Here is a 14,299-nt window from a genome sequence, read left to right as displayed (position 1 = left end):
AAGGAGTGCTGTGCCACGCAGGGGTGTCCCCCGCATAGGGGAGCCCCATGCTCAAGGAGTGCACCCTGTAAGGAGGGCAGCCCCGTGCGAAAAACTTGCAGCCTGCCCAGGAGTGGTGCCACATACACGGAGAGCTGAAGTAGCAAGATGATGCAACAGAAAGAGACACAGATTCCTGGTGCCACTAACAAGAATAAAAGCGGACACAGAAGAGCATACAGCGAAAGGACACAGAGAGCAGACAACTGTGGGGGGAGGGGGAAGGGAGAAATAAATTAAGAAAGAAAAAGACAAATAAGGGAAGCAGCTGTGGCTCAAGCAATTGAGCTCCTGTTTACTCTATGGAAGAGCCAGGTTCGATCCCCATGACCTCATGTTACAAAAAAAAAAAAAAAAAAAAGAAAAAAGGCATCCCAGACCTGTGCAGTGCAGTGCAGGCAAAAAAGACAATGATGCAACCAGACAGAAAGAGAGAAAAAGAAAAATAACAAGTATTGGTGAGGATGTAGAAAAAGTGGAACCAGCGGCGGACTTGGCCCAGTGGTTAGGGCATCCGTCTACCACATGGGAGGTCCGTGGTTCAAACCCCGGGCCTCCTTGACCTATGTGGAGCTGGCCCATGCGCAGTGCTGATGCACGCAAGGAGTGTCCTGTCACGCAGGGGTGTCCCCTGCATAGGGGAGCCCCATGCGCAGGGAGTACACCCCGTTCGGAAAGCCGCCCAGCATGAAAGCAAGTGCAGCCTGCCCAGGAATGGTGTCACCCACACGGAGAGCTGACATAAGAAGATAATGCAACAAAAAAACACCACAGATTCCCATGCCGCTGACAACAACAGAAGCAGACAAAGAAGACGCAGCAGATGGACACAGAGAACAGACAACTGGGGTGGGGGCGGAAAGGGGAGAGAAATAAATAAATAAATAAATCTTTAAAAAAATAAAAAGAAAAAAAGAAAAAGTGGAACCTTCACACATTCCTGCTACGAATGCAAAATGGTGAAGCTGTTTTGGAAAACAGTCTGCTCTGGCCATTCCTCAAAAGGTCAAACATAGGATGTCTTCTAAAGGCCCAAGATACTAAGAAAACCAGAGCAATCAAGACAATTATTGAAGAGGTGGCACCTGATGGTAGAGTCCTTTCATCCATGGTTGAATCAGAAACCAAGAAATAGTATGCTTGGGAAGCAGATGTGGCTCAAGCTACTAAGCTCCCACCTACCTCATGGGAGATGCCAGGTTTGGTTCTTGGTGTCTCCCAGAGAAGACAAGCAAGATGACAAGACGGCACAGTGAGACAGTGAGACGGGTTGGTGCGGCAAGCTGATGCAACAAAATGACGCAGCAAGGAGACACAAAGAGGAAACACAATAAGAGACACAACAAAGCAGGGAGCAGAGGTGGCTCAAGCAAATGAGCGCCTCTCCCCCACATGTGAGTCCCGGGTTCAGTTCCCAGTGCCTTCTAGAGAGAAAACCAGCAGACACAGAGCACACAGGGAATAGACACAGAGAGCAGACAGCAAGTGCAAAAAAGGGGAGGGGGTGGAATAAATTTTTTAAAAATCTTTAAAAAAAAGTTATAATCTAAGTATCTTTTAAAAATAAATAAAAATTATAGTTTTTAAAAAAAGAAACACTACTCTTAAGCCACATCTAGAGGAAAGAGGCCTTCACAAAGGCGACTATATGCAGATGCACAGAAAAAAAATCAAGAAAACACTTTAGTTTTAATTGTCTATGGAATCAGGTTTACTTCTTGAAAACAGGGTGTCTCAAAGATGTTTTGTGAATTCTAACTTCTTCTCACTTAACCAGAAAGTGTTCTTTAATGGAAAAAAAGAAAAACTTTCTGTTCTCATATACTGATGAATTTCAATAATTCCTCTCCTAGCTACATATACAAGACAAATGAAAACATATGCCCATATGAAAACTGGCACACAAATGTTCATAGCAGCATTATTCTTAACAGTGAAAAAGTGTAAACAACCTAAATATCCATCAGTAGGTGACTGGAAAAATATGGTATAGTATATAATAATAATATAATGGCTGCCATAAAAAGGAATGAAGTACTGACATGTAACACTATAGAAGAACCTTGAAAATGTTAATGCTGTTACAATGTTATAATTCAGCTGTGAAAAGGAAATGAAGTTTGATACATCTGACAACATGAATGAACCTTGAAGACATCATGTTGCGTGAAAGAAGCCAGACACAAAAGGACAAATATATGGGAAGCTGATGTGGCTCAATTGATAGAGCATCTGCCTACCATATAGGAGGTCCAGGGTTCAAACTCTGGCCTGTGTGGTGAGCTGGCCCATGCAAAGTGCTGCCGTGTGCAAGGAGTGCCATGTCATGCAGTGATGGCCCCTGCATAGGGATGCCCCATGCACAAGGAGTGCTCCTGGCAGTGAGAGCCACCCTGTGTGAAAAGCGCAGCCCGCCCAGAAGTGGCGCCACACACATGGAGAGGTGACATAGCAAGATGATGCAACAAAAAAAGAGACACAGATTCCCAGTGTCACCCAGAATGCAAGCAGACACAAGAACACACAGTGAATAGACACAAGAGAGCAGACAATGGGGGGAGGGGAGGTGCAAAGAGGACAAATATATGATTTCACTGATACAAAATAATTAGAATAAGTAAATTCACAGAATCAGGAATTAGAATACAGATTACCAGGGGCCAGGAAGGAGGGGAAGTAGAGAGGTAGGGAAGAGGGAGTTAATACTTAAATTATACAGAATTTCTATTTGAGGTGATGGAAGAGTTTTGGTAATCAATGGTAGTGACGGTAGCACAATTGTGAATGTAATTGAATTATATATTTGAATGTCACTAAGGTTTTATATACTTTACTAGAATAAAAAAAATATATAACCCATAGGACAGTATAACACATTGAACCATAATATAAACCAGACTAAAGTTAATAGTATAATTATAATAATATTCTCTCATCAATTCCAACAAATGTACCACGCAACTGCAAAGTGTTAATAATGTTGCGGGGAACTCATTTTTTTCTGTATGGTTTTTCCATAAATCTACAACTTGTCTTAAAAAAAAAAAAGTTATGTTAAGTGAAAAAAGCCAGAGACAAAAGATCCCATATTACATGTTTCCTTTTATCTCTGAAATGTCTAGAATAGGCAAATCTATAGAGCGGTATATAACAGATTAGTGGTTGCTTAGCGCTGGTGGGCTTTGGGAAAATCGGGAGTGATTGCTTATGGTTACAGGATTTCTTTTTAGGATGATGAAGATGTTCTAAAATTGATTGTGGCGGTGGCTTTCATGAGTATATTAAAATCCACTGTACTGTAGACTTTAATGGGGTGATATGTGAAATATAGTCAATAAAGTTATTTTGAAAAGTACAAGTAGCTTTTTATGTATCATCTCACCTGAGGTTTATAAAAATCCCTGGGGAACAAGAAGAGTTAGGAAGAGGGTGAGTGACTCATTCAGTTCATCTGGACAGTGAATCTGACTTGAGCCTAGACCTTCTTATGACTGCTAATGACAGGACTCTTTCCATACCATGTAACTCTGTATGCTGCCTGCCTCCATCTTAAAAAAAAAAAAAAAAAGGCACCATCTCTAGAACACATGAAGAATCTAGCAATTGAAAAGTAGATTCCGGGAAACGGACTTGGTCCAGTGGTTAGGGCGTCCATCTACCACATGGGAGGTCTGCGGTTCAAACCCCGGGCCTCCTTGACCCGTGTGCAGCTGGCCCACGTGCGGTGCTGATGCGCGCAAGGAGTGCCCTGCCACGCAGGGGTGTCCCCTGCGTAGGGGAGCCCCACGCGCAAGGAGTGCGCCCCATAAGGAGAGCTGCCCAGCGTGAAAGAAAGTGCAGCCTGCCCCGGAATGGCGCCGCCCACACTTCCCGTGCCGCTGATGACAACAGAAGCGGACAAAGAAACAAGACGCAGCAAAAAGACACAGAAAACAGACAATCGGGGCTGGGGCGGGGGGGATTAAATAAATAAATAAATCTTAAAAAAAGAAAAAAGAAAAAAGAAAAGTAGATTCCATTACTGGTGCTGCTAACTACAAGAGGGGATGCTGCTAACTACAAGAGGGGATGCTAATGGTGCTTAATAAAATTGGTCCAGTGGTTAGGGCGTCCTTCTACCACATGGGAGGTCCGTGGTTCAAACCCCAGGCCTCCTTGACTTGTGTGGAGCTGGCCCATGCGCGGTGCTGATGCGCGCAAGGAGTGCCGCACCACGCAGGGGTGTTCCCCGTGTAGGGGAGCCCCACACGCAAGGAGTGCGCCCGTAAGGAGAGCCGCCCAGCGCCAAAGAAAGTGCAGCCTGCCCAGGAATGGCGCCGCCCACACTTCCTGTGCAGCTGACCGACAGAAGCGGACAAAGAAACAAGACGCAGCAAATAGACACAGAGAACAGACAACGGGGGGGGGGGGGGGGGGGGGGATTAAATAAATCTTTAAAAAAAAAAGACGTTAATGAAGATTAAATGAGATACATTTAAAAGATCTTTATTAAGTATGAGAAGGAGTTTTCTGAGTTGCTCTATTGTACTGCTTTGTAGCTCAACAAATGAGCTACAAAAATCTCAATTGTTTGTATAAAGCTCTGAACTTTAGTCTTCATTGTCATCACCCTAAACATTCTTCCAGTAACTAAAAAAAAATTCACTGAATCCATCAACTGTCTCAGTCACATAAGTTGAAAAATAATAAAAACCAAGTTTGAGGAGCCAATGTGGCTCAGTGGTTGAGTGCCAGCTTCCCACAATACAAGGTCCCAGAGTCAATCCCCAGCCCTGGTACCTCAAAAACAAAACAAAACAAAACAAAAAAACACGTTTGAGACAAGCCATTCATTACTGTTGAACTAAGCTGATTAGATTATAGTGCTTTATTGGCCCTATATGAAAATGTCTTGTTATACTCTTCATGGTCCAGAAATAAAAATTTCAAAAGTTACTTCTAACCATCTGGCAGCTCCCACACAGTTTAAGGGTAAGTCCTGTTCACTCCAATATAGGCAACCGTGGAAGCATTCACACTGAAAACAAATGTCTATGGGTTGTTGCTGACAAAAAGCCAAACATTCTTGACTAGGATAACTCACCATATTTAATATGGTTTATAGAAGGGACAAACATTTTCCCAGATGAAACAGAACCAACTGCTGCCAAAAAAAAGTTTCTATTTTCCTTTCATGATATTAGAAATCAACTAGGTAGGGAAGGATCCTAGTGCTAAGGGCTATTTTATTTCCCTAGATAAAAGCCAAATTTATTTTTGCCCTTGAATTCCGTTAGGAGATAAGAACTTTGGCCATTTGAGAATTACAAAAGCAATTCTGAAAACTGAGCAAGCTTCTGAATATCAAATAGCAACTTAACATTTAAGTTTTAAAAAATACATAAGCCGGGAAATGGACTTTGGCCCAGTGGTTAGGGCGTCCGTCTACCACATGGGAGGTCCGCGGTTCAAACCCCGGGCCTCCTTGACCCGTGTGGAGCTGGCCATGCGCAGCGCTCATGCGCGCAAGGAGTGCCGTGCCACGCAAGGGTGTCCCCCGCGTGAGGGAGCCCCACGCGCAAGGAGTGTGCCCGTGAGGAGAGCCGCCCAGCGTGAAAAGAAAGAGCAGCCTGCCCAGGAATGGCACCGCCCACACTTCCCGTGCCGCTGACGACAACGGAAGCGGACAAAGAAACAAGACACAGCAAATAGACACCAAGAACAGACAACCAGGGGAGGGGGGGAAATTAAATAAACAAATAAATCTTAAAAAAAAAAAAAAATACATAAGCCATGCTAGGAAAGTCAGATATCTTAATAGGTAAATAATGAGGAGAAAAATTCGAAGTTGTTAATCCCATTAAGATAAGGCTCCAGATGTTAACTTTGGAAAATTATTTCCATCTGAAAGCTTGAAATATTTAAATTTGTAAAATATAAAGTTAAAAACACTGTTTACTTAGTTTTTACATATTAGTCAATGTTTTTACACATTATTTTCAGAAATTACTGGGTTACTATTATAAAATCACGGCAGTTTCATGATTTTTTCTTTACTTTTTACTCAATAGCAGTCAAATCATGTACCAATCTTTATCTGAAGAAAAACAAAGAATTTCTTTACGACCCTTTAAATACTACATGCAGTGCCTGTGCTACATAATAGGTAAAATAATAGGAAACATGAGGCAGGACAGGATGTTACCACAATGTATATTATGGAATCAGATGGTTCTAGGTTTGAAATCCAGTTCTACCAGTTACCAGCTAAATGATCTTGGACAAGTTTCTTCTTTGATTCATTCAACAAATTCATTGTATATCCTTGTGCAAGGCATTGTCCCTGGCACCAGGAATAATACTAAGTATCTGCTCTCATGGAGCTTACCCATTTAATGTTAATTATTATCTTTAAGCCTAAATTTCTTCCTCTGTAACATAGTATAACCAATTTCATAGGGCTGTTGTGAAGATTAAATAAGATAACCCACATGAATTATATCTTATGACTATCTTGTCAATAATACACATTAGCAAGGCTGATGGCACTGAGTAAAAAAATACATGTGATGATGTGAACATCATTTACTTCTCATTATTTAACAATCACATTTCCAAATGCTAATCTCTACTTGAAGGTCAGATATGAGGGAGAGGGGAATTGAAGGAGCAAAGAAGTAAAAAGAATAGCTGTGGGAATGGATACGGCTCAAACAGTTGAGCAGCTGACTCTTATGTAAGAGGTCCCAGGTTTGGTCCCCGTACCTTAAAAAAAAAAAAAAAAAAAGAATAGCTGTAAGGTAGCCACACCATACCTTCTTTTTAACACCTCTCTTTTCTCTATGCGGTTGAATAGTTCCTGCTCTCTCTCCTTCTCTGTCATCTGCTCCAGACGGGCCCTATCTTCCTCATCTCCCATGAGATCCTCTCCATAGCCATCATGGAACTCTTCATCTTCTGAGGAAGAGTCTGAATCTGAGCTGGAGGATGAGCTGTTGCTGTCAGAATCTGACACTTCCCCTGCAACCAAGGCCCAAACACAAGATTAAGCCACATTATAGATGACTAAGGTCACAGGTGCCTCTCCCATGTAAAGTGATATGTGTCCTCTCAATTTCCTTGGGACCAGTCCTTGGTTTGCTTTTGGTACATACAAACACAGGTTAGCAAAGTTTAGGCTATAACAAAAAACCAGCTTGTTCTCTTTAATTCTTTTATTTATTTATTTGTGTTCTTTGGTTTTTCAACATTTTATTTTTTAAAAATTCAGATCTGCAGAAAAGTGTTTCAATATTTTGACTCCTATGCACACTTTACTTAGATTCGCCACTTGTTAACATTGAAAATTCACATTCTCCATCTACATATATAAAATAATATTCTTTTTTTTTTGGTAAGTACTGGGAATTGAACCCAGGACCTCATATTTGGGGAGCAGGTGCTCAACCACTAAGCTACATCCACTCTCCAACAGCAATTGGTTTTCTTGTTTGTTTTGTTTTTAGGAGGTACTGGGGACCGAACCCGGGACCTCATACATAGAAAGCAGGCACTCAACCACTTGAGCTACATCCACTCCCCTAAAACATTTTTATTTATATTTCTGAACCAATTGAGAATAAGTTGGGGAGATCATAATTCTTCACCCCTAAATACTTTCCTATATAACTAATTATATAATGATCAAATTCAGGAAATAAAACATTGATGTTAATATCATGGTCTAATATACAGTCCATATGCAAAGTTCACCAATTGTTCTAATACTGTCTTTTATACCCCTTCCCCCCTATTCAAGATCCAATGTAGGATCAAACCATTGCATTTAGTTGGCATGTCTCTCAAGTATGCTTTAATCTAGAAAAGCCTTTTTGTCTTTCATGCCACTGAATTTTTGAGCAGTATAGACCCGCTGTTTTATAGAACAGCTTTGTTTAATGCAATTTTCTGTGGTGACAATGAAAACATTCTCTATCTGTACTGTCCAATACAGTAGCCAGCTCTTGAAATGTGGCCTAAAACACCTGAGGAACTGAATTCTTATTTTTTATTAATTTAAATAGCCATTATGAGTGGGTTGGTTGGTTTTATCATGAAACAATTCAGGTTATGCATTTTTGACAAGAGCACTACATATGTGATTGTGTAATTTTCAGTGTATCAGGTACATAAGGAAGTACCTGAAAAATGTTTGTCCCAAAATTGGTGACATTAATTTGGATCATTTGGTTAAGGTGGTGTCCTTCAGATTTCTCTTTTGTAAAAGTACCTTTTCTCCTATGTAGCTAGTAAATAACTATGGGGAGATGTTTTGAGACTATAAGCGTTCTGTTTCCCAATAATAAACTCTCACCCAATCGTTTTAACACTTATTGGTGAGTCTCAAGTAAATCAATTATTACTATGATGGCTGAAAATGGTGACTTTCTATCATTTCGTCTACATTTATTAGTTGGCATTATAAACTGTTGGAAGCTCAAGTAGTTGAGCACCTGTTGTTTCTCACATACAAGGTCCTGGGTTCAATCCCAGGTACCTCCTAAAACAACAAGCAGTGTTTTAATTAGCCATTAAACTGATCAATGCATTCCTAATGACACTGGATGTTGACAGGACAAAGGATGGTATGGAAAAAGACAATGTATATTATTAATAAGTATTAAGTTAAATCAGCAATTTAAGAACAACTGTCCTTGACTCAAGCTGACATTCACTGAGGCATGTGCTTAAAACCAGGTTAGACCAATTCTGCACGAGCCATTTGTATATGTGTTATTTTTAAATAAAATTTAAAGTTCATCATTCTAGTTCTGGAATAAATTAATGTTCAAACTACTTTTAATAAAAAATTCTGGAATTGGTTTCAAAAAATATTTTCTATTGAGTTTTATATCTCGCCCAAGGATTTCTTTCCTCAGTCAGACCAAGTAAATAAAAAGAGAAGAGAAGATATTCAGCTGACAGACTGGTCAGGTAAAGTGAGTTGAAACTTTAATGCAGGGATTCCTCATCAATTCTATAGCTCGGTTTCAGGGGTCTTACCCACACTTTGGAACTGCATGTATTTTTCTTGTTTTATGCAAATTCTCAAAAGATCCAAGTGCATTAAAAAGGTTAAAGACCACTGCTCAAAAAGCAGAGGTCATTTTGTAATGCAGGCACCTCCCCATTTCTGCCTTTGCATCTTCAACTTGACAAGGTTAGGCTGCTTGGCTCACCTTCCTCAGGGGCTGAGCTTTCAGCTGAACTGTCTTTGTCCGAACTACCTGAGGAGGCAGTTTTGTTAGTCTGTTTCTTCATGGTTCCTTTCTTCTCTATTTTTCTGGCTTTTCCTTTCTTCTTATTTTTATTGCTCCCAAATGTCCACTGAAAAAAGAGAGAAAGGAAAACTGAAATAGGACTAGGGACTTCATTGGTGAAACCTAGAAAATTCAAGAGTTCAATGCCTGTAGTTCATCAAAATGGTCACACAAGTCCCTATTTCCTTTTTTTTCCCTTTGTCTGTGAAGATTTTTTTTTATTGTCTTTTTTTCAAAAGACAAATAGATCACACAAAAAGTCCCTATTTCTTTAAGCCCAAAAGAAGTACACTTTATATAGAAAATGAAATGGATCTTGAGACTTTGGTTAAAATTCCATAATGTCTGGTTTCCTATTCTGTAGTTTCTTAGAAATAGTAGTTTATATAATAAACATATTTAATCAATGTAATTTGATTGCAACAGAAAAACAAATATATTAACTTTACAGCAAGTCAACTGAGTTAAACTAAAATTCAGCTGTTAGAGAGAATAGCTTTCTGTTTCTACAGCAGATCAGTAAGTGCTAAAGGTTGGTATGTATGGGTCTCAGTACATGGAGGATGGTTTAATTCTGGAGTGAGTCTCAGGAAGTCAGGGTATTTGCATGAATTGTATGCTTTATTGATTTGCATCAATAAAATTGATTTGTTTAAAAAAAAAAAAAAGGAAATCAGGGTATAAAGCTTGTACCCAGGCGAAAAATGCAGAAAGTGCAGGAGGGGATGAGGGTCACTCTGTGGCATGCATGGTGGCACTGGTATCAACCTCAAGGAAGCAGAAATTAAAACTAGGGACCACTAAGTACATTTAAAGATTTGTTTTGTGTTAAGGTGACTTGGGCCCAAGTGAATGGGGGTGGTGATCTTAATCCAGAATTGGATTATAAAGAAGACCCAGAGGTCACAGAAGCCAGAATGGAGGACGTTGCCCTGTGACACAAGGCAGGGATTCAAGCCATGGAACCCTAAGGATAGCCAGCATCCAGCACTAGAACACACAGACTCCAGAAGTCATCTTGACATCTTGATTTTGGACTTCTTTTACTCTCATAACCATGAGACAATAAATTCCTGATGTTAAAGTCAAAACGAGTTTGTGGTGTTCGTTTGTGACAGATGCTCAGGCAAACTAAGACAGAAGGTGCTATTTTATGATGAGAAAAGGAAATCAAAACCTCTGTGGGACTCTCTTTTCTTATATGTGAAATAAGGAAGTCCAGATGTTCTTTAAAACTCCTTGGAGGGGAAGCAGATGTGGCTCAAGTGATAGAGCTTCCGCTACCATATGGGAGAACCTGGGTTTGATCCCTGGGGCCTCCTGGTAAAAAAGAAGAAGAGAAATTGTGCCCACGTGGCAAGCCAGTGCCCACATGAATGCCCACGTGGTGAGCCAGTGCCTGCGTGAGTGCCTGCATGGTGAGCCAGTGCCTGTGCAAGTGAGTCACGCAGCAAGATGATGACGCAACAAGAGAGAGACAAGGGGAGAGTCAAGGTGAAATGCAGCAGACACCAGGAACTGAGATGGTGCAATTGACAGGAGTCTCCAGGGATCGAATCCCAGTGAATCCTACAGGAGAGAAAATGAGAAGAGAAGACAATGCAGACAGCGAAAACAGCAAGGTAGGAGGAGGGGAAGGGAGAAAAATAATAAAATAAATCTTAAAAAAAACAAAACAAAAACAAATTGGAGTTTTCAAGTTACATGCTGTACGGAGTCAAATAAATTGTCAGAAAGATTTGTAGATTCACTATTCTAGTTCCTGACAGTGTCCAGCAAAGGGATGTGTTCCTGGGGAGGGCATGGTTCCTGATACAGGTGTTCTTTTCTGAAGGTAAAAAAAGGTCAGAAGAGTTGAAGAGTGAGTGCAATTTAATTGTATCCTAAAGAACATGACGAATAGCTTTGCTTTCTTTCCTTCTACTATTGTGTAACTAACCAAAATATAAAGACACTACTGATATTATAATCAAGCAACCACATATACTTAATTGAAAAGCAAAGAGAGTTTCCATACTCAATCACAGAAATTTATAGTCTGATTATGGAGACAAAAGCGCAAGTGAAAGAAGTGATATAACCAAGTACAAAACATAATTAATACTACATTGTACTGTTTGGTAAGAAGTGTCAGAATTTGTTGTAAATAAGTTTGAGTAAGTGGTCCTTGAAAATGGCTTTATTATTCTAAATTCTTTGATGAGATTTTAATAGTATCTAGATAACTAAGACGTTACTGTATAGTTATCTACATAACCAAGAACCAAGGAGTATGTAAAAATAAGGCTTGTAAGCAAATCAAATAGCCATCACTAAGTTCAAGTGCTAAAGCTTGGTACTCTAACTTAAACTCTACCAGATTCCCTGCTTTCCTGGTTTTCTGCCCCCAGAACAGATCAGAATCAGGAAGTAAGAAGTAGAAGCACATTACCTAAGAGAGAAGCACACTGGCCACTTCTCACCTACAGTGACAAAGGAGGAAGAAAAACTGTAAAAAGCAGTAAGACAGAGCCATACAGCTTGATATTTTGGAAGGCATTTTTTCACAGTACAAGAACTGTCATTCATATTGTGACTTTAAATCAGCAAGAAAAGCTGCTGTGTATGTAAATTTTAAAACTATGTGTGATTTTATATTTTAGACCTTGAGTTGTTTTTTTTAAAAAGATTTATTTTATTTATTTCTCTCCCTTTCCCTGTCCCATTGTCTGCTCTCTGTGTCCATCTGCTGTGTATTCTTCTGTGTCCATTTATATTCTTGTCAGGCAGCACTGGGAATCTGTCTCTTTTTGTTGCGTCATCTTGCTGCGTCACCTCTCTGTGTACGCAACGCCACTCCTGGGCAGGGGGCATTTTTCACGTGGGGTGGCTCTCCTTGAGCGTGGGGCACCCCTACACAGGGGGCACCCCTGCATGGTAATGGCACTCCTTGCATGCGGCAGGACCGCACGTGGGCCAGCTCACCACACAGGCCAGGAGGCCCTGGGTACCGAGCCCTGGACTTCCTATATGGTAGGCGGACGCTCTATCAGTTGAGCCACATCTGCTTCCCCCTGAGTTTAGTTTTAATTCTAGGATAATTCATCTATGCAGAATGCATTGCTCCAGAGTTGTCTGGTACATGAAAACTTTACTAAATAAATATATGTACAGGAAAAGATCATAGTTTAACAGTGAGGCCTTTATTGGAAGCATGTATTATATATTATCTGTATGGTAAAGCAATTACAAAATTCTCTTGGAGATCTAGGCTGACTTCCCTGGAAAAATGTTATTAAATGAATTTGTAAGTTAAAATTGCATCATTTTCAAAATGTTCTACTAATCTTTTTCTTTTTTTAAAGATTTAATTTATTTATTGCCCCCCCCCACCATTGTTTTCGTGCTTGCTGTCTGCTTTCAGTGTCCATTTGCTGTGTGTCCTCTGTCTGCTTCTCTTCTCTTCAGCAGCAACGGAAACAGATTCTGGGACCTTCCGGAGTGGGAGAGAGGTACTCAGTTTCTGCCACCTCAGCTCCCTAGTCTGCTGCATCTCTTATTGTTTCTCCTTTGTGTCTCTTTTTGTTGTATCATCTTGCTGCACCAAGTCTCCACACGGGCTAGCACTCCTGTGTGGGCAAGCATTCCACTTGGGCCAGCGTGCCACCCAGGCCAGCTTGCCTTTATCAGGAGGCCCTGAGAATTGAACCCTGGACCTCCTATATGGTAGATGGAAGCCTAATCACTTGAGCCACAGCCACTTCCCTAATCTTCTTCTATTAATAAAAATATTGGCGTCAACATAATACTGAGTATGTATAGTATTGTAACTATATCAAAGTGGGAGAGCCCAAAAGATCAGATGAAATAAGAGAAAGAAGCAGCTTCAAAAAGAAAGAAAGTAGAAATAAATGGAATGGAAGAAATGCAAGATGAGATCAGAGTCTTTGAAAAGGCAAGTGGGGACATAAATGCAATGGGGGAAGGCTTAGACAAAAGTTCTAAGGAAGAAGAAACAGGTGTGACAATTGCTGAACTACAGGGCTTGGCCAAATGATTCTATTTCTCAAAAAGGCTGAAAACAAGACTAGACAAGAAGCTTTTAAAAATAGTAATTCTCACTTAGGCAGAGGGCATTAAACATACTTCAGCTATGTCCTCACTTTGCCTAATATAGTTACATTCAATTTTCAACAGCAACAAAAAGTATTTTCTTGGTATCCAACATGATTTTACTGGTAACAAAATGAAAATCTGGCTTCCTTCTCATATAGTTGGCAACTATACCAAGTTTCTAAAAAGGACTCTGAACTACCTGATTCAGGACCTTGTTCCTCCTAAAAATACAGACCTTTTCATTTTGGTCATTTTTACCTGAAATCACGAGCACTCCTTCTAACCTAGCTATTTTTCTCCCTATCACCCTGGTTTGCACCCTTTGTGCTTCCTCTTCTATCAAATGCTTTCAGAGACAGGAAGTGACAGCACTGAAGTGCCATACAAGGGCATTATGACCTTATACTACTGAGGTGTGCTTCCAGTTTCCCAGGCTTGGTCATTATAAACCTTACTTATCTTGCTTCTTATTTTCATAATATTGATATTTCCCTGAAAATATCAATGAGAAAGAACTCAAAATAATATACAGATATATTTTCTTAAACCCTTTTTCCCCTGAAAAGATTCTACACATGAAATATCTACTTATACCCTCCCCAGTTGGACTTTATTAATGTCCAGTGCGCCCACTTTTTCTAGATAGCAATTCTCATAACTTCTCTCCATTTCCATCAATTAGCTAGATACCTTTTTGCTCCAAAATCAGGCATGCCTGTTTCTCCATATAAAAACCTTTTAACTCAGTTAACTAATTTTCTGTCCTAGCAAATCTGAGGACTAAATATACTTTTTTTTAAAAAGAGGTAAACTTGTTTCCTTTTTTTTTTTAAAGACTTATTTATTCTCCCCCACCTGCCACTTGTGCTTGCTGTCTGCTCTCTGTG

The 14,299-nt window shown here is 40.1% G+C and overlaps 1 protein-coding gene across 2 annotated transcripts in view; it reads right to left on the bottom strand.

The window, feature by feature from the left end:
- Positions 1-14,299, bottom strand: part of RTF1 (RTF1 homolog, Paf1/RNA polymerase II complex component) — an 81,824-nt gene that overhangs the window by 51,061 nt on the left and 16,464 nt on the right. For both annotated transcript variants that reach the window (XM_058293955.2, XM_071214116.1), the window contains 2 exons: positions 9,237-9,384; positions 6,834-7,038 (listed from right to left, as the gene is read on the bottom strand). In XM_058293955.2, coding sequence (XP_058149938.1) covers positions 6,834-7,038; positions 9,237-9,384 — 353 coding nt within the window. The remainder of the gene's footprint in view (positions 1-6,833; positions 7,039-9,236; positions 9,385-14,299) is intronic.

The sequence above is a fragment of the Dasypus novemcinctus genome, chromosome 3 (genome assembly GCF_030445035.2).
Source record: "Dasypus novemcinctus isolate mDasNov1 chromosome 3, mDasNov1.1.hap2, whole genome shotgun sequence".
NCBI lineage: Eukaryota > Metazoa > Chordata > Mammalia > Cingulata > Dasypodidae > Dasypus > Dasypus novemcinctus.
The sequence above is the reverse complement of the archived record's forward strand: the minus strand, read 5'-3'. Positions and strand labels throughout refer to the sequence as shown.